The sequence below is a fragment of the Meriones unguiculatus genome, chromosome 7 (genome assembly GCF_030254825.1).
Source record: "Meriones unguiculatus strain TT.TT164.6M chromosome 7, Bangor_MerUng_6.1, whole genome shotgun sequence".
NCBI lineage: Eukaryota > Metazoa > Chordata > Mammalia > Rodentia > Muridae > Meriones > Meriones unguiculatus.
This window is the reverse complement of record NC_083355.1, coordinates 21,081,984-21,109,363: the sequence shown is the minus strand read 5'-3', so window position 1 is coordinate 21,109,363 and position 27,380 is coordinate 21,081,984. Positions and strand designations below refer to the sequence as shown.

The window sequence follows — 27,380 nt, the reverse complement described above, 5'->3', positions numbered from 1 at the left end:
AAATGATATCAAATGAGCACAGGCTCCTAGCGTCAACTGGGGCCGAAGTCATCACAGTGAGTGGAGGACTGGACTCCCCAAGATTAAACCACCACCTCTGGCCCCTTCTCCCCACAGGTCTCCTTTTCCCTCCCCCCAAAAACTCCGGTCTCTTCGTGTCCTTCTTTCATCTACGAATCCAACTGAGGCTTCTGGGGAGGAGGTGGGGGGGCAGGAGGATGGAGACCCCGACGAGAGCACCTGAGACTCTGCCTTCCAGAAACCCCCGGATCATGGGGGAGGGAGAAGGCGCAGCCGCTCTGGCCTCTACACAAGGCTTAACCTGAGACTCGGCCTCAGCCTCCATCCACAGCTAGAGCTGCTGGGAGCAGAGCAGGTGTGCAGAGAGACTGCAGAGGATGGAGACAGGCAGAGCAGGATGGAGCTGGGCACCAGGGGGGCCGGGATTGCAGCCGCAGCTCCGCTCTTACCAAAGTCCCTAAGCAACAGAGACATAGATTTGTCAGGGGGCCAGGGGGCTGGGTACTGCCTGGCGCACTGCAAACATTTCACAACTGGGAGATCTAGTTTGGTTTTCTTTTATTTTTATTTTCTTTTTTTTTAATCAATTGGCTGGGAGGAAGCAGGCAATGCCCATGTTTTGCATCTGGGCTGCAACGATATTCTCGGACCCCGGGGTATAGCTCAGTTGGTAATGGGTGCCACCAGCTATCCTCAAAGCCCTGGGTGGGCTGGATCCCCAGCACCACCTAAAACCACGCATGGCAACACGCCTGTCATCCCAGCACCTGGGAGGTGGAGGCAGGAGAATCAGAAGTCCGAGGTCTTCCTTGGCTATGCAGTAAATTCAAGGCCAGCCTGGGTTACACGATATCGCATCTGAAAAAAAAAATCTTAATAAAAATAAGATACTTCCTGAACTCTATACTTAGAGAAAGTGACTTTTATTGTACGCCTTTTCAGGAGGAGGCGAGAGCGGCTCTTTCACGGTGGTGCTTTCCTGTGAGTTGTGAACTGCTGAGGCTCGAGGTGTGAGGTGCGGCCAGCAGCCTCTGACACTCACAGTTCCACAGACTGAGGGAAGCAGGCCCCAATCTCCTGATTTTGAGACCAGCACCCTGACCACCGCAGGCTCGGGGGGTCCTACTGGGGGCTCTGGGACAATCAGCACACCCCATACCTAGTTGAATACCTACTGTGTGTCCAGCCCTGGTTCCATTCTTCACCTGGCCAAGGTTATCCTGCTTATTTTTACACAGCTAAAAATTATCCTTTTTTTTTTTTTTTTTTTTTTTTTTTTTTTTTTACAGAGCTGGAGAGCAGGCTCAGCAATTAAGAGCACCGTCTGCCCTTCCAGAGAGACCCCCGTTTCTAGTCCCAGCACCCACAGAGCACAGGTGTCCATCACTGCAGTTCCAGGGGATCTGACTGACACGCTCTCTGGCCTCCAAGGGCACCGGACACACAAGCAGACATCCGTGCAGGTAAAACATCCATACACATAAAATCAGTGAATAAAATAAAAATAACATTTTGCATTTTGGGTTGTTTAGCTTTTTCAGGGGGAGGGGGCCAGTCTTTGCTGTACTGCCCAGGCTGGCCTCCAAATTCAGGAGAGCCTCCTGCTTCAGCTCAGCCTCCCACGTTTTGCCAACCTCAGGAAATTACCAACAGGCCCAGCTGTAGGTAGTTCTTTCGTTTGTGCTTTTCCTTTTCTTGTTGTTTGTTGAGGCAAAGGGTATTATGTAGCCTAGGCTAGCCTTGAACGTCCTACCCCCTTGTTCCATCCCCTGAGTGCAAAGAATACAATGAGTTTGACCATGAACACCAGGCAAGGCCTTTTCTCTTAAAACATCCAAGGAGCAACATTTGCCTGTTTGGGGACATTTCTTGTGATGCCGAGGCCTTTAGCATGGTGGGCAAGGGATCTGCCACTGAGCTACTTCCCCAGCTCAAGACAGTTTTGTGACCTGTGGAAAATTGTATGGAATTCAAGCGTCGGTTGCCCAGAAGCAAAACCCATGACCAGAGCCTCACGACACATCTGAGGTCCTCTCATGCCTGGAGGGGAGAGCACCCTTCACAGTGGGCTTAAAGCAGGAGTCACTACTCTCTGCACCAATGAGGATCCCAGCCCTGTCACCCTGGGCCTGGCGCAAAAACGCAGCCTTCTCTTGGCCTTGCATCAGAATGGCAGCAGCGCCCCCTGCCGGCAGTCGGAGAAACTGGCCTGATCACCGACTCTTGGCCTCTGCTGCCACCTGGTGGTCATTTCGAAAAGTGCACCCAGGAGCTCAATCGTTGGTGAAATTGGTCCCTTGAGGGTCCGTGGAAGTGTGCCCAGGGCTGGCGCAGTCAAGTGTGTCAGTAACTAAGGCCACCGTAGGCAGGGCTGGACAGCTCTAATGGAGGCAACTCTCTGACTGAGGTTCCTTCCTCCCTGGGTGTCAAGGTGGCAACCGAGGTAAGCCACCATGCTCCACTTCCCTTGAGCACCACGTGAGGCGCCCTGCTAGATGTGGGAGAAACTCCCAAGAAAAGAGCAGGGGGGCCCCAGCCCCCAGCACGTGCCTGGTGGGAGGGAAAATCCCCAGACAGGGCTCAGAAGGGTGATAAGGGATATTTAGGGTGAATGCAGACACAGTAGCTCTTCAGAGCCACCCACTCAGTGACTTCAGCTCTGACAGCTGAGGAGTCTTCCTTCTGGTGGCCTCCCAGCCCACAGGCTCCTCCAGGACTCGGGGTACACACAGGCAGAACCCCTACTCCCGTCCCAGCCCAGCCCTCACCCTGGCCTAGCCTAGCCAGAAGAGCCCTAACAGGCGTGGCCTTCCAAGCAGATGGGAGAACACTCCAGAGCCGGGGCTCTGGGTGTGAATCTTCCAGGCTTCTCTGATCCTGCCTTCTCTCCCCTGGAGAGGACAGGTGGAAAGCCAGGTGTGGGGGCGGTCACCTGTGACCTCAGTGCTGAGGAGGCAGAGATGGCTCTACAATTAGAAGCGGCCTGAAACAGTCTCATCAGATCCGTTGTCTTCAATTCCCGCTCTCTGACCTGCCGAGGGCACACAAGATGCCCACCACACACACATACACACACACCACACGCTCCCCTGCCCCCGACCAGGGAGCTTTGCTCCTCATAATGAAAACGAAGTGATCCTCATTTTACACACACACCCCCACACACACACACACCCAACTCAACCGAGGCTCGGAGGCACCAGGCAACCTTTGCCACCCTTCTGTGCCGCCCACACCAGTTCTCTCCCGCCCCTCCGCCCTCGCCTAGACTCTGGCAGATGCCCTCAGCTAGCTCCCACTCCTCTTCCATCCAGTCTCTGCTGGGCCTGTCCCTCCTCCCCCACACAGCCTAAGGACCTCCGCAGGGAGGGCAAGACTGGAGCTGAGCTCCTAGAACCCTGCCTCGTTCCAGGCCTGGTATGTGCCCTTCCCTGGCACACGCACACAAATGCACTCACGCGTTCTCTGCAGTAGGTTAGTCCTGGATTCTGACATGCCCCCAGGCCGGTGCCAGAGACCGGCCCTGTGATGCCCTTGTTGACTTCAGCTCCCCCATCCAGACCCACTGCCCCAAGGCTCCTCGTGCCTTCCTGGCTGTCACCTTACCTTGTCCCTTCCCCTGAACTCCCTCGAGAGCCCTGGCTAATGCCTGTCACCTGGGACCGATGCGCATTTGTTCCCAGAGCAGTGCCAGACGCTTGACGGGTGCCCAAACAAGAGTGAATGATTACAGGTAAGCCCACGATGGCCGCCCAGGACGCGGGCCATCAATTGCGAACGGGGTCAGCACCTACAGGTGTCGCCCACTGCGATCCACTCCGGCTAAGACGACCGACCCCACGGGGGAACCCGCTGCCAGATCCAGGGAGCACAGACAGCACCCCCTGCTGGACCCGCGGCGCAACTGCCTCCCATCCTCAGGTGGGACCTTACTCTGTCAACACCTCAGGACCTCAGGAATCACAGCTGCGGGGCCACTTGTCACGTGAGCGACGCCCGACGTCCGTCGTCCAGAGGACTGAGCCGTTCCTGCCCCCAGAGGCACAAAGAACGTGTCCAAGGCCGCTCGGCAAGACCTTCTCCCACGGTTTAAATGTATTGTGCGCGTGCACGCACCCCGGCGCCCTTGTGGAGATCAGAGGGTGGCTTGCGGGGGGTCGTTTATCGTCCTTTCGTCGTATTTCCGCGGGATCGAACTCGGGTCCACAAGCCGGATGCCAAGCGTCCTTTGGGATCGTCTTCGCTGATGGGAAAAACGAACGGAACGGAAAGGGCCTTAGATGGGAGCGGGCCCGTCTGAGACTCCGGGAATGCTCCTGTCCCAAGCTCAGCCAGAGAATTCTAGAAGGGGAGAGGATGTGTGTGGACCTGGTCAGCCCTAGCTACCGTGTCTTGGGAAAACCACAGGGAGTGGGGAAGATAGTGCGACCCATATTCGTGGGTGGTCGCCTCCACGCCATGGTAGGCCCTTTGCTGGTCCACAGACACACCACCCCCATGCTTGATGCCCCTGTGCCAGCCCTAAGGTCCCCCAGCCTTAGAGAGAGGGTTGTGCCACACACCTCTGCTGACTGAACACTGGGCTCCGGCAGCGGGTTGCCCAGTCTCCAAACCCGGTCTGTGCTGCCATCGTGTGGTCGCCTCGGGAAGTGCGTCTCCTCTAGGACTGCGCTCAGGCCCTGAAATTCTAAATCCCTCTTGTTGAGCTAAACAGGCCACAGCTGGAGCGTCAGGGCATACAGAAAGGAAAAGGCTTAAGGGTGTCCTCCAAACTGGACTTGGAGCCAGATTACCTCCCAGAATGAAAAGACAGGCGAAGGGGTGGCAGGACAAGCCATACCAAGTGATGCGGAAATATCTGGGTTATTTTTCTGTGGCACAGTTGCCTACTATGCTGTGGGCCCAAGGTTCAGCCGGGGTTCGGGCATCAAGGCTGGAAAAACTAGGCACAAGCCTCCTGTCTGCCCAGGACTCAGATGGCAGAGACCAGAAGATCAGAAGCTCAAAGTCAAGGCTGGGGGGAGGGGAGGCACGGCCCAGCAGATGGAGAGCGCTTACTGCTCTTTCAGCTGGGTTCCCAGCGCCCAATCCAAACGGTTCGCAATCACTTGTCACTCCAGTTCTAGGAACTTTGACGTGCCCTGGCCTCTTCGGGCACTGGCACACACACAGCACACATGAACTCAGCGGCGCGCATCAATTCAGTCAGATGCAAACACTTAAATACAAATGCATATTTTTTTGAGTTCAGGGTCTCGTCTCAGTTAGGGTCACCATCGCTGTGGAGAAACGCCATGACCAAGCAACCTGGGAAGGGACAGATTTGTTTGGCTTATACCTCCACATCATAGCTCATTATTGAAGGAAGTCAGGGCAGGAACTCAAACTGGACAGGAACCTGGTGGCAGGAGCTGATGCAGAGGCCATGGAGGGGTGCTGCTTACTGGCTTGCTCCGCCTCACTCCCTCAGCCTGCTTCCTTATAGAGCCCAGGACCACCAGGCAGTGCTGGCACACACCTTTAACGCCAGCACTTGGGAAGCAGAGGCGCTTAGATCTCTGTGTTGGAGGACAGCCTGGCCTACAGAATGAGTTCCAGGACAACCAGGGCTACACAGGAAAAACCCTGTCTCAAAAAAAAAAAAAAAAAAAAAAAAAAAAAAGCTGAGGCAATGGCTTGGGGGTTAAGAGCACAGACTGTTCTTCCAAAGGGCCTGGGTTCAATCCCCAGGACCCACAATGGTGGTTCACAACCATCTGTAACTTCAATCCCTCTTATGATCTCTGAGGATGTGCTGTTCAGACATACATGCAAACAAAACACATGTACACACATAAAATAATAAAATAATCAAGAAAATCATAAGCAGAACCCTGGACCACCAGCCCAGGGAGAGACCCCACAATGGGCTATGCCCTCCCTCATCAAGCCCTGATTAAGAAAACATCCTACAGGTGTGCCTACAGCCAGATCTCAAGGAGTCATTTTCTTAATGGAGGTTCCCTCCTCTGAGATGACTTGAGCGCCTTTCAGGCTGACATAAAACTAGCCAGCAACAGTCACACACACACAGACCGTCACTACACAGAAAGATGGAGGTAGAGGCTGGAGAGACAGAGCAGCTGTTAAAGGCTAGGCTCACAAACAGACAAGAAAGATCTGGGCCGGCCTGAACACAGCGGTAGATTCCAGAGAAGGGAACACATTAGCCAGCCTGAATTAATAAGGAAATTATGGCATTTGTAAAGGGGGGGGTCAGGAAGACAGGAGAGGATCGTGTGGTTTGAGAGAGGGAGAGGTTTGAGAAAGAAAGTTAAAATTGGAGGACCAGACCATGTATGCATGGTGGGGCACACCAGACGGCAGTTACGAGCCACAGAAATAGCTGCCAGGAAACAAACTCTGCAAAAGAACCACACATCTCTACAGCCCCCGTGCTTCGGTTTTAGGGAACAAGGTCATACTCCGTTAGCCCAGGCTAGCCTCAAACTCTTAGCAACATGGAGCCGGGGATTACTGCCATGCTCCACTATGCCTGGCTTTTGGGGCAGATGTGCATCAGAGACTCTGGCCGGGCTGGTCCAGAACTCATTGCACTAGCTAGCCTTAACTGTGTGGTCTTGACGCAACCTGCGGTCATCCAAGAGGAGGAACCTTAGATTGGCCTACGTCAGATTGGCCCGTAGGCATTTCTGTTGGGAGAGGGGAATAGTCAATGATGGTTCATGATGTGGGAGGATCCAGCCCACCGTGGGCGGAACCATTCCCCTGGATAGGTGGTCCTGGGCTCTATAAGAAAGCTAGACAAGCATGAGCGTGAGAGCAAGCCAGGAAGCAGCATTCCTCAGTAGTTTCTCCGCCAAGTTTGTGCTAGTATCCCTGCCCTCGATGACGGACTGTGACCCAGAAGTGCAAACTAAACCCTTTCCTCGCCTGAGTCGCTCTTGATCATGATGTCAGTCACAGCAACAAAATGAAACTAGAATAGCCACCATGTCCAGGTTATTTGGGGTTTTGGTTTTGGTGGAATTTTTTTTTTTTTAAGACAAGGATTTCACTAAGTATTTAAGGCTGGCCTGGAACTCACAGAGATCCACCTGCCCCTGCCTCCCAAGAGCTGGGATTAAAAGCATGCACCACCACTCCCAATTTATTTTTGTTTTTTGAGACAATGTCTTGGTCCTGGCTTGAGACTCACAGCAATCCTTCTACCTCAGCCTGTTGAGTGGTGGGACTTTTTGTTTTGTTTGGTTTGGTTCGGTTCTTTGAGACAGGGTTTCTCTGTGTAGCCTTGGCTGTCCTGGACTCACTTTGTAGACCAGGCTGGCCTAGAACTCACAGAGATCCACCTGCCTCCGCCTCCCTGAGTGCTGGGATCACAGGTGTTCGCCACCATGCCCAACTCCGGGAACTTTTTTCATCATCATCATCATCATCATCATCATCATCATTATCATCACTTTCTTTTTCATCAGCCAAACTGAATATTCTGGGTCTAGGAGATGGCTCAGTCAGTGAAGTGCTTGCATGATACAGACCTGAGTTCAGTCCTCCAAACCTGTATGAAAAGAGCTGGTGCAACGGCACATGTTCGTAAGCACAGCATCAGAGAGGCAGAAATGGTGGCTCCCTGGAGCTCATTGGCCAGCCGGCCTAGCCAAGCGGATGAGGCTAAGGAGAGATCCATCTCACAAGACCAATGTACAGGGACTGGAGAGATGGCTCAGTGGATAAAGGTGCTAAGTTGGGCCACCAGGACCTGAACGGTAGAAGAGAAACAATTCGTGCGAACTGTCCTCTGAACCGCTGTGGTGGTTTGAATGAGACTGGCCCCGTAGGCTCAGGGACTTCACGCTTGGTCTCCGGGGTGGGGGAAGTGTTTGGGAAGGGTTCGGAGGTGTGGTCTTGTTGGAGTAGATGTGTCACTTTGAGGCTTTGAGGTTTCGAAAGCCCACACCAAGCCCAGTCTATCTGTCTCTGTCTCTCTCCCTCTGTCTGTCAGTCTGTCTGTCTGTCTCCCTGTTGGCTGCCTGTGGGTCAGACTGTTACACTCTGTTACTTCCCCGACACCATGCCTGCATGCCCCCACACCCGCCATGGCGATAATGTACTAATCCTCTGAAACTGTAAGCAAGCCCCCAAGCACATGCTTTCTTCTGAGTTGCCTTGGTCATGGTGCCTCTTCGGAGCCACTGAACGGTAACTAAGACTCACCTGCACGTGTGCACACGCGCATGCACACACATACACACACACACTTAACACTCCACAACCTTCACACACTGACTCTTGCCTTACTCCCTCCCCTAGCTCCTAGTAACCACTACTCTCCTTTCTCTGTGCATGCATTTGACTGCCCCAACACACTTACGTTGGTCGAAACACCAAAGTAACCTGGGGACGAAAGAGTTTATTTGGCTGACACTTCCACAGATGTCTTTGAAATTATGTCACTGCGGACGCTGGGACACAGGTATCTGTGCCCCTGCTTTCAAAATTCTTCCTTAGTATTTGTCCAGGAGCAGGGCTGTTGATAATATGGCAGCTGGTTCTAGTTTAAAAAAAAAAAAACTATCCTGTCTTCCAGCCCTGTGGGGTTTTATTACCATTTGAAATAGGATGGAGAGGAGGAGATGGATGAGAGGATGCACCTAGGAAGGCCAGGGTCAAAGCCTTGGGCCACAGACACTCACTGGGAAGCTAGAGTTCCGAAGCCTCTTCTGAAGACAGACCTGGGAATGCAATAGCAGCAACACTGAACTAAAGGGCAAAGTTAGAATTCGTTGCCATGGCGACAATGGGGAAGAGATGCTGGAGGTGGGGGTAGAAAGCAGAATTCTGGGATATTGGAAGGAGCACCAGCAGAGCAAGCAAGGGAACAAAGATTCTCATTGAAACCTATGATAGTTTTGAGGATGACCCTATGTTGGGTACCAATCCCAGCTTCCAAAGGGCTCTGTGTCCCTGAGCTGATTGCCTGCCCTTTCTGAATCTTGGTGTTCCTCCTTATAAAATAGTGGCCATAAACAGTTGTGGAGTGTTGAGTAGATGCAACAACCAAATGTGAGAAACTAAGGTTTAGGAAACCCCTGGCAGAGATCAGAGAAAGGATCTCAGAAGCCAAGGGAAAGAAGTTTGAGAAGTCACTGGAAGAAGGGGAAAAGCTCTCTTGCCTCCTAAGCTGTCCTTGAAGACAGACGTAGAAAGCACCTAAGGATGCATTTATCTGGAAAACCTGTTTTGGAGCCCTTCGCCTGGGGCAAAACTGAGGGAACTGTGTATCACCCCCTGGAGGGGAAAATCCAGAAATGATGATTAAGACAGAGGGTTGAAAAACAAGGCAAAGCCAAGCAGTGGTCGAACACACCTTTAATCCCAGGATTTGGGAGGCAGAGGTAGGCATATCTCTGTGAGTCTGAGGTCAGCCTGGTCTACAAAGTGAATACAGAACAGCCAAGGCTACATAGAGAAACAAAAAACAAAAAAATAAAAGTAATGCACACTTTTAATCCCTGGAGCTAGGAATCAGAGGCAGGAGGATCTCTATGAATTTAAAGCCAGCCTGCTCTATATAATGAGTTCCAGGAGAACCAGAACTTTGTAAAATATAGATTAGATAGATAGATAGATAGATAGATAGATAGATAGATAGATAGATAGATAGATACATGTATATATGATATATTTAACTGTTAGTCTTTTTTTCTTTTTTTCTTTTTTTTTTTGGCCTGTTTGTTTTTGGGTTTTTTTGGTTTTTTTTTTTTTTTTTTTTTCAAGACAGGGTTTCTCTGTGTAGCCTTGGCTGTCCTGGACTCACTTTGTAGACCAGGCTGGCCTCCCCAAATGCTCGGATTACAGGGGTGTGCCATTGCTTCAGGGCTGAACAAAACAAATAGGTTGGTTTGGTTTTGTTTTGTTTCATTTTAAGTGTTTTTTAGGGGTGGTATTTGCTAGATTTGTATTTCTTTAGCTATGTGTCTGTGTGTAGGTATGTGTACATGAGTGCAGGTGCCTAAAAAGGCCAGAGGCACGGCATCATCCCGAGAATGGAATCACAGGTGACTGAGCCACCTGGCACAGGTGCTAAAAGTCAAACTCAGGTCCTCTTAATATGTGTTCTTAACCACTGAGCCACCTCTTATTGTTTTTACTTTTGTTTTGAGACAGGGTTTCTCTGTGCAGCCTTGGCTGTTCTGAAGCTGTTCGGAAGTTCAACAGGTAGACCAGGCCGGCCTTGAACTCACAAAGATCCTCCTGCCTCTGTCACCTGAATGCTGGGGTCAAAGGCCTGTACCGCCGCTTCGGGCTCAGGTTTTGTGGTTTGTTTTGTTTTTTAATGTGAGAAACGGTTTTAAAGGAGAAGAGGTTTATTTTAACCCACGCTTTGAGAAATGTCTGTCAGCTGCTTCCACTGCAACGGCCTGAAGCAAGCCTCAGCCTGAGGACCATGTGAGGGACAGAAGAACTGGTCTCCCAGCAGCCAGGAATAGGAGTGGGAGGACATGATGGAGGGACAAGAAGGGGAAGAGAGAGAATATAACAAAGGCGAGCTCCGTCGCCTATTTCCTCCACCCGGGACTCGCTCTGTAACCCTCCCGCCACCTCCCAATTTTTAACAATGTCAAAAATCTATCGTGATTATGAAGTCAGAGCCCTCAGGACCCCATCACTTCCCAAAAGCCCATTCACTGCAAACAAGCCCCGCCCCCAACACATGAGGAGACGTGTCGTAATTCAAGCCATAAAGTCACTTACATTGGTTTAGTTAAAGCATCAGAGAGACTTTAGATGTTTTTATTCTTTTACTTTTTCTCGTTTTCAGAGCTGGGGATCAAATGCTGGGTGAGCCCTCGGTCACTGAGCAACCTAACCAGCCCTAGGAAGTTTTTAAGATTTTATCTTTTTCTGAGCTGGGCAGTGGTGGCGGTGTGTCCTTTAATCCCAGCATTCAGGAGGCAGAGGCAGGCAGATTTCTACATTTGAGGCCATCCTGGTCTACAGAGCGCATTCTAGGTCAGCCAGGGCTACACAGAGAGAGCCTGTCTCCAAATAAACAAATAAACAAATAAATAAAGGTTCTGTTTTTGTTGTTTTTCGTTTTCCCTTGGAGATGGGGACTTCACTAAGCAGTCCCAGCTAGCCCAAAACTTGGTATGTAGACCAGACTGGCCTGGAATTCAGAGATCTGCCTCCTGAATGCTGGGATTAAAGAAAGGCAAATGCCACCAGGCTCAGCCGCATTAGTTTATTTTACGTGTGTGTATGTGTGTGTGAAGGGGGTGTGTGTGCACATGTGTGGGGGTGCCCTAAGAGGCCAGAGGGGAACAAGGATTCCCTGGGGCTCAAGTTCTAGGCAGTTGTGAGTAGCCAGGCATGAATGCTTGACTTCCATGTATTCTGGAAGAGAAGCAAGCACCCTTAACTTTTAAGCCATCCCTCGGCCTGACATATTTTTAGAGAATTTCTTTTATTTTAGTATTTTATGTGTATTGGGGTCTCACCTGCATGTGCACCTGTATGTAAGCCACATGCGATACCCCCCCAAAAAAAAGGTCATAAAAGGGGGGGCATCAGGATCCCTGGCACTGCAGACAGTCGTGAGCATCCATGCAGGTGCCAGGAACGGAACCTGAATCTTTTGCAAGAGCAGCCAATGGTCTTAACTGTTGCATCATCTCCCCAGCCCCTTCCCACACTGGAAAAGAAAACAAAACAAACAAACAAATTCAAGACAGGGTATCACTACATAGCTGTAGCTAATCTGTATTGTGGGGTATTCACCAGAGGAGACTGCTGGGATCTAGATTTAAGCTAACAGAAAGGCTTTATTAGCCGGTCAATGCTTGCCTACACTGGAATGTTCTGGATCCCAGTGCAGCCGTGAGCCCTTCTAAGGGTAAGCTTTTAAAAGCACACACACACACACATAAAACCACATGTTCTGAGTTGGCATACTTCAGTTAACAAGCACAGATAATCCAGAAGAGGAACTGCTGAAGCTAAAAATCAAGGTATAGAAACTTTCCCGGTGCTATGCACTTTGGTGGGTTGGGTCTTTGCTTTCGTCTTAGCAGGCGGTGCTGTCTGCATGCTGAGTTTTAGGTCCCGCATGGCACTTTCATCATGGAGTCAGTCATGCTAAGGTCTCAGGGCCGTCTAAGGTCTGGGGCCCTGTTACAAGCTAGAATTCTAGAATTCTGTGTAGATCATGTCAGCATCACCATACCTGATCCCCACAAACCCCCTCAGAGAAAAATCTTTTTTTTTTAATTGTTTTGAGACAAGGTCTCGCTCTACATGGCTCTGACTGTCCTGGAACTCATTTGTAGACCAGGTCAGCCTCAAACTCACAGAGATCTTCGTGGCTTCATCTCCCGAGTGCAGGGATTAAAGACATGCACCACCGTGCCCAAAAATGTTTTTAAAGGCAGATTTAACACTAAGTAAAACGATTTACTGTCATATCCAGTTGCTTTGGCTGGTGGTGTGGTGGTGGTGGCTGCTTCTGAGTTATTATTATTATTATTATTATTTATTATCACTAGTGTAAACAGATGATGTGTGTGTGTGTTGTGCATGGGCTTCTGTGCCACGGCATGCCTGTGGAGGTCAGAGGGCAACTTTGTGCAGTTGCTTTGTGATGTCTAAAGAAATTCCATTTTGTGCTAGGCATCTGTCTTGGTACCTAATAGCTGTTTGATTCTGACTCAACATTTCTGGAAGGTGAGTTCTACTCCTTGTCCCCCACCTAAAATTACACAGCCATGGCCACCTACTTGTTATGATATGACTGATTGGGGGGGGGTGTCTGGAACCTACTTATGCAGACATTCAAGGACTATTTTGAGGTTGCCTTGACTACCTAATCTTGGCAGAACACAGCAGCTCCTGGCTTGCTTATGCAGACACTAAAAGTCTTCTTGCAGTTTTCCTCTTTAAAAGTCCTTCCATCAGCCCTTTTCACACCGCAATCTCAAGTTTGCCTCAGAGACTGCTGTCCTGCTAGCAGTGTTAATAAATTTAACTAATTTTAATTTGAATTGAGTCTGTGGTCTTTTCCCGTAGTCTCAAACTCCATCCCAGCTCCTCTCCTTCCGGTGGGTTCCAGGAAGAAAACTCAGGTTGTCCGGCTTGCATAGCAGCAGGCACCTTTGCCCCCCTGAGCCACCTTGCCAGCCTGACGGACTGTTACGTTTTGAGCTATGTTGCCTCGGTTGGGGTTGAAATCTAGACCCTTCTGTCTCCACCTTCCCAGTATCACACCAGTTGGCACCACTGAACGGATAACTAATTTTTCTTGTTGACAAATTTTATTTATTTATGCCAGTACTTGGAAGAGATGGAGACAGGAGGATCAAAAAATTAAGGTCATCTTTCTCTACATAGCAAGTTTAAGGCCAGCCTAGGATACATGAGATTTTTGTCTTAGGAAGGAAGGAAGGAAAAAGGAAGAAAGAAAAAAGGACGAAAACATTGTAAAGGGCTGGGGTTTCTCTCAACAGTAGTGCCTACTTTCCTAGCATGGACTCCATTCCTAGCACTGCAGAAAAAATAAAAGATATCACATAAGCTTAGTAAACTAGTAAATTAAGGTAGAATATCCATCGTTACTAAATGATAAATATTCTTAGTTTATTAGATTACTCAAAGGCTGAGCATGATGGTGCACACCTTTAATCCCAGCACTCGTAGGAAGAGGCAGGCAGATCTCTGTGAGTTCGAGGCCAGTCTGGTCTATGTAGCAAGTTCTAGGCCAACCAGGGCTACGCAATGAGACTTTGTTTAAAAAATAATAATAAGATAAACTTTCATATAACTATATAATACATATTACTCAAGCCATGTGCACATGAAAGTCATTTGTGTTATAGTTTTTTGTTTTTTTTTGTTTTGAGACAGGTCATCGTTGTGTAGCCCAGGCTGGCCTTGAACTTGTACTCCCAGGGCCTCAGCCTTCAGAGTGCTGGGATTTTATAGGCGTCGTAACACAAGGCCCCGCTGGGTTCAGTTCTGTGGCGAGAGAGAATCCACTCTTGGATCTATCATTGGTAGTTATCCTCCAAGTCCTGCAAGATGGGCAGCCTCCCCGTCCTCCAGTCAAATGACAAGTCAAGGCAACAAAGGTAGCTCCCAAATTCATCAGCTTATCCCAAGGCACAGGAGATTATGTAAAAAAAGAACAACTTATAAAAATGTGGGGCTGGAGACATGCTCCAATGGTTACCAGCGCTTGTTGCTCCTGCAGAGGATGGAGGTTTGGTTTCCAGAACCCAGATGGTGGTTCAGTTCCAGGGCATCTGACACCCTCTTCCGACCTCCATAGGCGACAGGCCTTCACGCGCTTGTACATGCATGCACTCGGGCATACACACATACACGCAAAATTAAATTACTTAAAGATAAAGGAAAATGAACATGTTGAACGGGTCCCCAGATCAAGTCTGCCCACTCCACATCCAAAGGCCTAGAGCGGAGAGAGAGCTGAACACTGAGGTAAAGGGTGTCTCATTTATTCAAGGGCTGGTCCTGAGGAGACGGAAGGGGGCTATGGACCCCACAGTTCTGTCTTCAGAAACTCGGGTAAAGGATTGGCTTTAAGAGGGAGGGAAAGGTAGGTGCGCTGGGAAAGTTGGAGGTGGGGTGAAAGGTGTTGAGTCGGGGCTTCTTCAGCCAGAGGATGCACTTTGGATATATTCACCCCCTCAACCCCTCCGTTACCACCGTCTCAAACCTCCCATCCCCTCCCACCCGACTTGGAGATTTTTTTTTTCTTTCTTTTTTTACCTTTCCTACTGAGTCCAGTTTGTGTTGCCCAGCTAATCTTGAGAGTGAGGCCTGGTGTGTGGTCAACCTCCCCAGGGTTTTGTTTTTTTAATTTGTTTATTCTTCTTTAAATTGGCTCTCCCTCTCCCAGCAGCTAGCCAATGCTAATAGCTCCCTACGTGGTGGTGGGATTTCCTGTCCAACCCCTTCCGTCTCACACTGCCCTCTGTGCTGGGATTTCATCTGCCGCAGCTTGCCCAGGGCTTGTGCATGCCGTCACAACTTCTGCGAACTAACATGCGCGCCTCCCCTGTTGTGTCTGGGAAATGCTGTCATCCTAGAAATCATCCGTCACATCCGGCTCTTACGAATGTCCCTCTCTTGTCTCCAGAGATCCCTGAGCCGCTGGGTGGTGGTGCACCTTTATAATCCCAGTGCTCAGGGAAGGCAGGGACAGGCGGATGGATCTCTGTGAGGTCGTGGGCAACCTAGTCTACAAAGTGAGTCCAGGACAGCCAAGGCTACACAGAGAAACCCTATCTCGACCCAAAAAAAAAAAGAATCCCCGATACAAATGTCTGATTTAGTGCTGAACACTTCAGTCTTTTGTCCTCTGTCGGTCTTGAATCTTTTGGGGTTCACTGATCCCTACAGAAGAGAGAAGCCACACACTGGTGAGAGCTTTGAGGTGCTCTGACCCCATAAGCCATTAGAAGCCGTTTTAATTCTGTGTCTGCTTAGCATAATAATACTGGAATACTGGGTTCTCCCCCCCCCCCTTGAGCCTGTGACCTCCCCAGTCACAGCTCCTTGGCCCTTTAATACTTCCAGGTAAGAATTCCTGAAGCTGCCCTTAGAGTCAATCAAAAATATTACTCCCACAGGGAGGTGGTGGCGCACACCTTTGATCCCAGCACTCGGGAGGCAGAGGGAGGTGGATCTCTCAGTTCAAGGCCAGCCTGGTCTACAGAACGAGTTCCAGGCTCCTTCTTCCAAAATGACTTCAGCTTGTATCGAGTTGGCACAAAACTAGCCAGCACAAGGTACCTGCCACCCAATTTTGATCCCAGGGACCCAGATGGTGGAGGGCAAGAACCAAACCTTGGGCTGGAAAGATAGCTCACAAACACCTATAACTCCTTTCTAGAACAAATGAACGAAAGAAGGAAAAAAGAAAGAAAAAGAAGTAAACCCTGTAATTTGTCCTCTTCAACACGGATACTGTGGCAAGCCTCGCCCACAAATTAATTCACGAATTAAGTACTTTTAAATGTACTTCTTAAGAGAAAGAACAGAGCTGAATTCCAATGTGAGTGGGCAGAAGTGAGTCCCTGACAAGGGCAGGGAAAGTGAATACAAGGGAGAAATTGTCTGGGCTGCAGGGAGAGGGAGGGAGAAATTATAACACGCACACAAGCCCCCTCTGGCGCTGGGGTAGACCTTATGTTTCACCACCTAGCTCCAGGGAGAGAACCTGCTAGCATCCCCTGAGGTTCCCTCCGACCCTCCCCAGCACCGGCTAGAGGAGTCCCAGGTGGCATGCAGGTCCTGCTGCCTGGGTCAGGGCTGCAGCAGGCCTGGGTTTCCCAAGTGGCAAGAATAGCAACATTCGTTCACTGGGACCTTCTGAGTGGGTGGGGAGTAGAGGCAACTATTCCAGTCATTTACATTCGTGGGCAGGAGGTCCCAAGTAAGAGCCGCGAGAGACACCTCTCCCTGATTAGATTTTTCTCCAAGTCAAGTGAAATCTTTGCCAACTGGCACCCCAGCAGGCTGCTCAGAAAGCCAATCGTGAGAGTGACAGGGGTTCCACCCTCCTCAGGATTCTCTCAGTCACAGTGCTTCCTGCAGAAGTAAGAGAACTCAGGGAGGTCCCTTGGATCACATCATCCATCTTCTCTGGTTACCATGGAGATACTTATTTTCCTCCCTAGAGAATACCACCCCTTGCTGGCAAAAGCCTCTCCTGCTCTGGCGCCACATTTGGGGCCCTAGGGAATTTTATCAAGGCCACGGAAGCCAGAGAATCCTCCCTAAAGGATCACTGTGAAGAGAAGCCCACCTCAGCTCCATTCCCGTCTATTTGATGCTCTTGGAAGCTCTCTCCTCTGGCAAACCGGCAGGATCTATTTAGTCATTTCAAAACTTCACATTTGCATCCTTTTTTGGAAATTTTATTTACTCTTATGTGTACTGGTATTTTGCCTGCCTGCATGTCTGTGTGAAGGTGTCAGATCTTGGAGTTATACACAGTTGGGAGCTGCCATGTGGGTGCTGGGAATTAAACCCTGGACCACTAGAAAGAGCAGCCAGTGCTCTTAACCGCCAAGCCATCGCTCCAGCCCCTACATGTGTATGCTTATACTGGTATTATACTCCATAAATTCCTTCAGTGAGCCTAAAAAGAAGGATGTCATTGGTCCCATGGAGCAGGATAGGAAATTGAAAGCTGGCAGGTACCAGTCAGGCAAGGGGTGGCCTACCTGATATTGAGATTACTTACTATAGAGCTGGGCTCCTGCCCTGCCTTGAGGTGCCCAGCAGGGCGTAGTTCATGTTCAAAGAACTCGATCCAGATCTGTAATAATGCCATAAGTTCCTAGAGCAGGGACAAGCGCAGAGCCAGAAAGGTGGACCCCAGAAGACTTTTCGTGGAAACGATGCTGACCTGACAGCTAGAGCTTTGGACTTTACATCAGGCTACACATTGCCTGGTTGTTCTACAGGAAATAGAAGTAGAATCCAGATAAGAGAATCAGGTCATCTGAAGGCTGATGGGAAGGGCCAGGGAGGCTGAGGCAGAAACAAGCCTGGGATGCACAACCACAGCACATAATAGACAGACAGACAGACAGACAGACAGACAGATAGATAGATGGATGGATAGATAGATGATAGACAGATAGACTGGATGGGTGGGTGGGTGGATGGATGGGTGGGTGGATGGGTGGATGGATACGCAAGTGGGTAGGTGGGTTGGTGAATGGATAAATGAGCCATGTGGTGGTGGCTCACACCTTTAGGCCCAGCACTCAGAAGGCAGAGGCAGACTGATCTCAGTGAGTTCAAAGCCAGCCTGGTCTACAGAGTGAGACAGGACAGCCAGAGCTACACAGAGAAACCCTGTGTCTAAAAACTGAAGAAGAAGGAAGGAAGGAAGGAAGGAAGGAAGGAAAAGGAAAGGCAAGCATAGTACTTATAGCACTCAGAAAGTGGAGGAAAGAGGAACATGAGTCAGCCTGAATTATCTGAGACCCTGTGTCAAAAAAAATAAAAATAAAAACAAAAAAATGAAGGTGGGTATGGCAGCACACACCTTTAATCCCAGCACTTGGGAGGCAGAAGGCAGAAATTAGATGTGTCTCTCTGAGTTCTAGGCCAGCCTGGTCTACAAATACAGTTCCATGAGATATTGCCTCAAAGATTAAAAATAAAATAAAAATAGCAATATTGCTTCTCAAGCCAGGCACGGTTTGCACATGACTACAGTCTCAATACGTTAGATGTGGAGTCCTCAGATACTTAGGAGTTCAAAGTCAGCCTAGGCCACCTAGGAATTTGTCAAAAAAAAAAAATAAAACAGTACCATAGTGCACACCTTTAATCCCAGCACAGGCAGTTAGAGCTCTGTGAGTTACTGGTTGGTGAAGGAACTCTCAGCTTGACCATGCTGAGAAGAACAGATGTTTAATGGTCTACAGCCATCATCAGTCTTTGTTTCAGTTGTTCTTGATCTGGTAGAGGTCAAGTTGATCATGACCTCTGACCTTACCTCTGGACTGGCTATGCAGAGCTTGGTGAAGGCTAAGAAGGTCTCTGCTGTTTAGGGAGCATTTCTGCCCTATGCTGTATGGGATTGGTCTGTCCAGGCCTTTGGGATCCAAGACGGCTGAGGGGGACATTGATACTGAGAACAGGCCGGTCACAGAGGCAGGGCAGGCCTTCAGTTTTAAGGGCCATGGCAACTTCTAGAGGCTGCTCTACAGCAGCAGACAGTTGACTGACGACGTCATTATGACGGAGCCAGATGCAACGTGAAGCTGGGGGTGGCGGGCTTTTATCCTGCTTTTAATTACCCATCGGACCTCTGCAGGGCCGGGAGAAGAGCTGGCGCTTCTCAGAAAAAGCAATCTCTAACTCCCTGCCACCCGCCCTCTCACCTGTATCCCACCTGGGGCAAAGTGTATGTGTGGCAATCACTGTTTACAAGCAGGGAGGTCAGATCTGGAAGCAGACGCTCACACACCAGGCATGCACATGGGCTCCAGAGGCCCAAGTGCCTACAAGAAGAGCTGGGAAAGCCACTTAGGGAGGACCACTGTCCCTGCTGCGCATCAGGCCAGGCCCTGGAGTTCCCTTTGAGACCTAGACTCAGACCTGGAGAAAGCGATTCTCCTCACTCCGACGTTCCCAGACCCTGGGAGAGGCGGAAGTCAGCCTGTAGCCAGGCGTTGGCCGTTCCTATTAACTGAACATCTACAATGGATGCCTACATGTCCATCCACCACCTTCAACACAGGGTGGAGCAGACAGACTGTTCTGTTCCTAAAGCTTACAGCCTAGCAGGAATGCAAGGGAAGAGGTGGTGCCAGATCCAAGGTCATGTGACCTATGTTAGTGCCCTCATTTACAGGGCACTTAATTTATGCCCTGCTGTCCCTGTCTTGAACCTTTAACTGCTTTGAACCAAGGCCTTTTTGTTTCCATTTTAATAGTGTGGCTAGCAAATTATGTAGCTGGTCCAAAATACAGGCAGACACATTACGTCATGATAAATACCATTATGCCAGGCATGATGATGCATGTCTATAATCCCAGCACTTTAGAGGTAGGTACAGGAGGATCAGGAGTTAAAAGCCTGCCTTACATGGTGAGTTCAAGACCAGCCTAGTTACTTGAGACCCTGTCTCATAACACCAAAATGAATACGACCAAATTTGAGGTTAAGAAAGCAATCTTCCCAGACCGGGGACATCCCGGGTAAGCCTGGGGGAGCCTGGAAGATGCCAAACCCAGAGGACAGAAGATCACATTCCAAGAAAGGGAGGAGCTCATCTTAGAGAAAGCTGGGGCAGCCTCCTAGAACTGCTGTCGTAGAGAGAATGAGGGGCCCAGTGACGAGCAGGGACTAAAGAGAGACTGAGAACCAGGGACAGACAGGAGGATTCTAAAGAACAAAATGGAAGCGTGGTTCAGAGATAAATGGGCCTACACATAGGTGCAAAGAGGAGTTAGAAAAGGCCTGTGAGGGTGGACCTTATTCAAAAAACTGGTACTGAGACAATTGCTATGTCTGTGGGGGGAGGAGATGAGATTCCGGTCTCATACAACATAGAGAATTCGACTCTGGGTAGATCTCTCCGGCAGAGCCACATCGGCGTGAGTGTGTAAAGGTCCCCAGGCTGGCAAGCCTGGGCCTGCAGCTTCTCAGACCCCGGGTGAATGGTATTGAGATGCACATGACTTATAGCATTCCCTTTCCTGACATCAAGGGAGCTGAATTATTTAATCTAAATAGTGTTTAGAGCCTTTACTCCACGGGGCAGATCCTAAACTTAAACATTCGGGAGTTGGAGGCTAAGAATCAGGAGTTAAGAGGCAGCCAAGGCTACATAACACCCTTCCTATAAATAAATAAATAAATAAATAAATAAATAAATAAATAGACGGGCTAGAGAGATGCCTCAGAGGTTAAGAGCACTGCTTGCTCTTCCAGAGGTCCTGAGTTCAATTCCCAGCAACCGCATGGTGGCTCACAACCATCTATAGTGAGATCTGGCGCCCTCTTCTGGCATGCAGGTGTGCACGCAGGCAGAATATTGTATACATAATGAACTAAATAAATCTTAATAGAAAAAGAAAACCACGCTTAACTTAAATAAAAAGGAACTTGGAGAGGAGAGGGTCATGGGAGGAGATGAGGGAGGGTGGGATTGGGAGGGAATGAGGGAGAGGGCTACAGCTGGGATAACCAAGTGGAAAAAAACTGTAATTAATTAAAAAATTAAAAAAAAAAAAAAATGGGATTGGGGTGCAAGGTGTCAATCATTTAGTCAACAGGCATCAAAGCAAACTTTTTAGGGGTGCTGGAGAGGTGGCACAGCAGTTAAGGGCACTTACTGTTCTTGCAGAGGACCCAGGTTCCATTCCTAGTACCCACATGGTGCCAGTCATACCCCAGTTCAGGGGATCCAGCATCCTTTTCCGGTCTCTGAAGGCATCAGGCATGCACACGCAGGCGAACATCCATACCTAGTAATCCTTTTTTTCCGCTTTTGCCTTCGCTTACCGTGATTTTTCTGTATGGGGGTGCTTTGCCTGTGTATCAGCCTTCCCACCACATGCGTGCGGGCCAGAAGAATGTCAGACCTCCTGGGACCAGAGTCACAGACCCCTGTGAGCTACCAGGTGGGGCGTGGCACTAGAACTGGGGTTCTCTTAAAGAGTAGCCAGTGCTCTTGACCAGCCCCCAAAACAAGTACACCTTTCAAAAAAAAAAAAAAAAGCTTTCAGGACTAGAGCACTTGCCTAGCACATGCAAGACCTTGGACTCAATCCCCAGACACCCCCCAAAAATTAAATAAATAAATAAAATCCTTTCACATCCACCCGGCTTTTCCTCCCTAGGGAATGTTTGGTGAGCTCCTGTCCTCTCCTCCTCGGCAGATTCCCTTCCAACCAGTAAGTTCAGGCCACAGTGCCACCTCCTCCCCAGGGCCTTATCTAACCACCCCATCTGAAGGAGGAGCCTGAGCCTGTGTCACTCTGCCACATCATCCCATTTCTCTCTCCAGCACCTCTCCCAATCCGGTATGATCCTAGTCTGTTCATTTTCTGGCTGTCCTACCAGCCTTTAACTCCAGGAGCACAGTAAGAGAGGTCAACGGGGCAGAAACTGACAGCTCATGGGGCTGTCAGCACACAAATTTTGTTGTTGCTTTGGTTTAGAGTGTGTATTTGTTTGTTGTGGTTTGTTTGTGTTTCTCTGTGTAACAAACAGCCCTGGCTGCCCTGGGACTCACTATGTTGACCAGGCTAGTCTTCAACTCACCAAGAGCCGCCTGCCTCTGCCTCCTGAGTGCTGGGATCAAAGGCGTGAGCCACTACACCTTGCTACAAGGTTCTTTTTTTTTGGGGGGGGGGGGGGATTGTATGGTGCTTTTTTTCAAAATTCAACTCTTGGCAGTTGTTTCCTGCTTTGTCTTTTTTTTTTTTTTTTTTTTTTTTTTTTGAGACAGGGTTTGTCTGTGTAGCCTTGACTGTCCTGGGAGACCAGGCTGGCCTCAAACTCAGAGATCCACCTCCCTCTGCTTCCCAAGTGCTGGGATTAAAGGCGTGTGCCACCACTGCCCAGCAGTTTTTTGTTGTTTTGAGACTGAGCCTCATTGTGTAGACCTGGTGGGCCTCAAACTCACAGGGATCTGCCTGACAAGCACTGAGATCAAAGGCATGCACCGCCACACTTGGCCTATTTTTCTGGGTTTTGTTTTGTTGTTTTTTTGTTTTGTTTTGTTTTAAGAAAGGATTATCCTGTAGCCCAGTCTAGCCTGGAACACACTTGACCTTGACCCCTTTTCTCTTGCTTCCTTCTCCCAAGAGCTGGGATTGCAAGGGTTTACGGTCATACCTAGCAGTTGGCCGTGTTTTTAAAGTTGAGACTCTACGGAAACACCCGCCCTTCGGAGAGCTTTTGAACAAAGTCTGGCACTGTAGTTGGCCACCTCTGCAGCCTCTGTTTCTCACACTAGCCCCCCATGAACCCGGTTACCTCACACCTGGCAGTCTCTTCCTTTATGTGATCTCTCCGGCTCCTGAGGGCTTTTGGATCCAAGATCCCTGATTTCTACTCACCATTCACACCTGCTAGTGTTTCAATAAACAAGCTGAGAGACTATATAGTTCAGTGGTAGAATGCTTGTCTAGCTAACTCTATTTTTCCATTCCAAGCACTGCAGAAAAAAAAAAAGAAAATTTTTAAATAAATTGGAAGGTTAACTGCTAAACGGGCGGTGGTGGTGCACGCCTTTAACCCCAACGCTCAGGAGGCAGAGGCAGGAGGATCTCTGAGTTCGAGGCCAGTCTGGTCTACAGAGCGAGTTCCAGGACAGCCAGAGCTACACAAAGAATACCTGTCTCGAAAAACCAAAAAGATTAACTGCTTTGAAAGAAACGTTTCACCTAACCTGTCACCTAAGGCTTTACCTCACACACAGGCTTATAGGATAAAAGGCATCCTCTGATGCCTGGATCTTCCTGGGGTTCCCACTCCCACCTCCGCGACTACTCCCTCCCTTGTAAGATTTAACCTAAAAAACAACTTTAGGTCACCAGTTTTAAAACGGGCCAATCCAAATGACACTCTACATAAGGTTCAGGCTTTGATCTCGTTATTTTTGTTGTTCATTGACAACAGGCTTTCTCTAACACTTTGGCGGCCTGCGGTGATCCGCCTGCCTCTGCCTCCCAGAGTGCTAGGGTTAGAGGCGTGCACCGCCGCGCCTGCCTTTACTTCGATGAAATGGCTAAATCTGTGAATAAGCGCGGAGAGGGCAGAGTTGATGAGTGGGCTATGACATAGCCGAGGTCTGCAGAATTTGGGGGGACAAGCGTGTTATCCCCCCCCCAAAGAACGCCAGCCGACTCTCACCGTAGGACCCACGTCAGAGCTAGTACCAGCACCCCAACAGGGTCAAAATGGTAGAAGGTGCCACAGGCGCAGGCGCGCTCGAAACCTCCGCCAGTTTCTCAGCCGCCCAGACAACTACCGCCCACACTGCGCAAGCGCGCGGGCGGACCGAGCTCTCCCTCCCCCCCTTCGCCCCTCCCTGAATCAACAGGACACCCTCTCCCGGCCTGACCCAGTGCGCACGCGCCGCCCCTCGACTCCGCCCCCCGACCAATAGGAAGCCCAGAAGCGCGGGCGACCGGGCGCTGGACGCCATGGGTGGGGCCGGGACGTGAGGGCAGCGCGCTGGCGTCACAGGGGCGGCTATATAAGTGAATACAGGCGCCGCCCCTCCGCCCCAGTCACTGAGCCGCCGCCGAGGACTCAGCTGCCTCCCCCTCGAGCCCCCTCGCTTCCCGACGCTCCGTCCCCCCCGCCCGCCTTCTCCCGCAGCCGCCTTCCGCAGGCCGTTTCCACCGAGGAAAAGGAATCGTATCGTATGTCCGCTATCCAGAACCTCCACTCTTTCGGTGAGCCCGGGGAAGGTCGCGGGCCCGGGTTGGGGGTGGAGGGGACGGAGCTCGGGGAGGCCGCCGAGCTCGGCGGGCCTTCCTTGGCTCGAGCCCGAGGGGTGGCGGTGCCCGTTGGCTCGAGAGCTGCGCCCCGGGTCGGCCCCCCGGGGTGCCCGGAAGAAACGGGTGGGAGGTCAACCCTTGGGCGGGCCCGGCGTCTGGGGTGGCGCATTTACTAATGGCTCCTGGCCTCTCGGCGAGCCACACCCGCCCCCTCCCGCCACCCCTGCGTCATGTCCTCTACGTCACCGTCGTTGTCGCGGGGAGGGAAGGCCCCGCCTCGGGCACTCGGCTTCCGGTCGGTTGCATCAGCCGGGTAGGGCGCTGCCTGCCCGCTAGGGCTCTCCGGCACGTGATCAGCTGCCGAGGGAGGGCGGGCCTACAGCAAAAGGCCTACTTTCTCCAGCACTGACCGGCTTCGGGAGGGGCAACAAAGGACGCCTCCAGAGCCTGGAAGATCTTAGTGCGGGCATCTGTGCGGCCAAGAAGATGAGAAGCCACAGCTGGGCCGCGACGCTTCTTAACGCTGTTACTGTTTCTCCCCAGACCCCTTTGCTGATGCAAGTAAGGGTGATGACCTGCTTCCTGCTGGCACTGAGGATTATATCCATATAAGAATTCAACAGAGAAACGGCAGGAAGACCCTTACTACTGTCCAAGGGATCGCTGATGATTACGATAAAAAGAAACTAGTGAAGGCCTTTAAGAAGGTGTGTTTGCTGTTGAAGCAGCATGTTTTACTGTCTCCTGGGGAAGGGGGTGCAAACAAAACGGGATTAAGTGCTGTTGCATGGCCTCATACTTTCTACACCCTTTGTGTCTGCAGAAATTTGCCTGCAATGGTACTGTAATTGAGCATCCAGAATATGGAGAAGTAATTCAGCTACAGGGTGACCAGCGCAAGAACATATGCCAGTTCCTGATAGAGGTGAGTTCAGGCCTGCCTTCACAGTGTCAGCCTTTCTTTTTTTTGAGTTGTGGGTTTCCAAATTTTCTATAATTTTACAATTGAGCTCTTTTAGGTACCCTTGTGTCTCCCTTCTTTCGAGCACGGTAGTTTCCCGTCTGGGGGGCAGGTGTCAGGAGCGAAGTTTTAAAGGTGTGCTCAGTTGACCCGTTGTGCCTGTTAGGATTGACAGGTGTGCCCTTGTTGCTGGATTCCCCTTGCCTGATATAGTGGGAAGACCTGTGGTTGGTGTCGATTCACAGTAAGCCTTGACCCTCTTTGTCCTTTTCTCTCTGCAGATTGGACTGGCTAAGGACGATCAGCTGAAGGTTCATGGGTTTTAAGTGCTTGTGGCTCTGAAGCTTAAGTGAGGATTTCCTTGCAATGAGTAGAATTTCCCTTCTGTCCCTTGTCACAAGTTTAAAAACCTCACAGCTTGTATAATGTAACCATTTGGGGTCCGCTTTTAACTTGGACTAGTGTAACTCCTTCATGCAATAAACTGAAAAGAGCCATGCTGTCTAGTCTTGAAGTCCCTCATTTAAAAAGGTCAAGCAGTAAGCCTTGGCAGTGTCCAGCCTGAAACAAAGCAATAACAATGTTTCAGCCACGCCCAGAGCCCCAAGATCCCAGGAGGCTTACCCAGAAGCTTCTCAGATGTTCCTCTAGAGAGTCCCCTGCCCTAGGAGAATGTCACCACTTGAACAACCCAGTTGAGCCAGAGGATGGGTAACACACCAGCCATGTCACTAGAGGGAGTCTCTGCCGGTAAAGAAGCCCTGGTGTCTGACCAGGTAGGCAGGATTCGAAAAGGGCCACCTTTCCAGAGAGGTCATCTTTTAACCAGATACATCCTAGCTAAGCAGTGTTGAAACAGCTGAAGGGTGAGGCCAGCCTGGTATCGGTTTAAACTTTTGACAAGGGAACAAATACCAAACTGATGCCATTGGTCATGTGGCTAGCTGTAGAGGTTTCAACTCAGTACCAGCAGCTGCCCAGTGCCACGTGAAGAAACAAACTGGTCTTTTGGTTTTCTTTTCCCTTCCAGTTTTAATGTTATGTAATGTATTTAAACCCTTATTTAAATAAAGCTTGTTTTCAGAAATACCTGATGTCCAGATTCTATTTCATGATGAGCTTATATGCATAAAGGAATCCCAAAGATGGGCTCAGTTGAGAAGCCTCACCGAAGGTGTGCCGTTCCATCTGTCAGCATCAAATGTTCACTCTGCCTGACAGCCAAGCAGCCAGTCATGCAGTCTTAGTGGCTGTGGGGGAAGCTGCTCTGTATAACATGTTAGGATTTGCTGAAACATCCAAGGACCTTTTTCTAGGACAGGGATTTCTGTGAGTATATTTCTGCCTGCATGTCTACATTCACCAGACAGGGAAGAAGTCCTTGGTCTATGTAGTGTTCTGTGGTGGGAACCATGGAGTATTGTGGGGGCATGACAGAAGAAAAGGCTTGACCAAGAGGCCTAGGGGTGACCCCATTCTCATAGTGTCCTGAGAGAGGTAACTCCCACAAGTTGGACTCTGAGCACGTGTGGAATGACCCACACAGATTGTTAACACAGATTGTTACTTTTCTGAGAAACTAGCCCTGGCTATCGTGGAACTTAACGTAGAACATGCTGGCCTCATTTGAAGGCTGAGGCAAGACAGCAAACCTAATCTACAAAGTAAATGCAAAATTTAGGAGATCAAAAGGACTGGGAATACCGGGCAGTAATAGGCCTCTTGCCTAGCTTTCCTGAAATCCTAGGAATTGCAAATAAATGAATCCATGAAAACCTAATACAAACAGGTTCATGAACAGACCAAAGGTCCTCTTCTAGAAGGAGCTAAAATTGACCACCTTGCTTGTTAGCTGTCTCGGCAGTGCCCCCTTGTGGCATTAGGTTATCATAACAAGCCATTGTCGCTGAGATTGCTTTTAGCGGGCTTTTGTCTTGCCTGGAGTTCCTGAGCTCCAGGGTTTCTTTTAAATTGGGACCACACATCGAGGCCACAAAACCATCTTGATCACTTAACTTGAAGAGATACGTAAGATTTCAGAACTTCAGTCATAATAAAAGGCTTTACTCTTACAGGCTCCTTAAGTGTATTAGGAATCTTGTCACAAGTTAGGGTTCTAGTCCCTATTAACAATTTATCTCCGTGGGTATTAGTTAAATGATGCCCAGTCTAATGGGCTTTTGAGGATTTCTGAACTGAAAGTTCATCACCAAAATTTGAACCCAAAGCCCCCACAAAACAGGAATAAATTGATTTGAGACTGGATCTTACTATGTAGCTCCGGCTGGTACTCTGTGGACTAGGCCTGAACCCAAAGAGATCCATCTACCTCTGAGTTTTCTCTTACTATTTTTCCCCCTCCTTCCCAAATAGGGTTTCTCTGTGTAGCCTTGGC

General features: G+C 49.8%; 1 protein-coding gene and 1 long non-coding RNA gene across 3 annotated transcripts; one reads left to right on the top strand and one right to left on the bottom strand.

Moving 5' to 3' along the window:
* Positions 1-10,781: 10,781 nt before the first annotated feature.
* Positions 10,782-21,475, bottom strand: LOC132655136 (uncharacterized). The gene is made up of 2 exons (XR_009592778.1): positions 14,246-21,475; positions 10,782-14,031 (listed from the first exon to the last, which is right to left on the bottom strand). It is a non-coding gene; the product is annotated as an uncharacterized LOC132655136 (long non-coding RNA).
* Positions 21,476-23,793: 2,318 nt separating this feature from the next.
* Eif1 (eukaryotic translation initiation factor 1) lies at positions 23,794-26,074 on the top strand. Of its 2 annotated transcripts, XM_060386723.1 has the most exons (5): positions 23,794-23,979; positions 24,568-24,731; positions 24,848-24,949; positions 25,044-25,160; positions 25,267-26,074. In XM_060386723.1, exons 1-4 carry the CDS (start codon positions 23,949-23,951, stop codon positions 25,116-25,118), a joined length of 372 nt encoding a protein of 123 aa, XP_060242706.1. In that variant the 5' UTR covers positions 23,794-23,948; the 3' UTR covers positions 25,119-25,160; positions 25,267-26,074. The 2 variants fall into 2 exon arrangements, with proteins under 2 accessions (XP_060242706.1, XP_060242707.1); XM_060386724.1 differs by lacking the exon at positions 25,044-25,160 and having other exon boundaries at positions 23,797-23,979.
* The last annotated feature ends 1,306 nt before the right edge of the window (positions 26,075-27,380 follow it).

What these genes read in the sequence shown, in the direction of transcription:
- Eif1 (XM_060386723.1), top strand. Translation starts at nt 23,949, where the DNA reads ATGTCCGCTATCCAGAACCTCCACTCTTTCG. An exon ending in CCAGAACCTCCACTCTTTCG is followed by an intron (nt 23,980 to 24,567) that starts GTGAGCCCGGGG and finishes GTTTCTCCCCAG; the next exon opens with ACCCCTTTGCTGATGCAAGT. An exon ending in TAGTGAAGGCCTTTAAGAAG is followed by an intron (nt 24,732 to 24,847) that starts GTGTGTTTGCTG and finishes TTGTGTCTGCAG; the next exon opens with AAATTTGCCTGCAATGGTAC.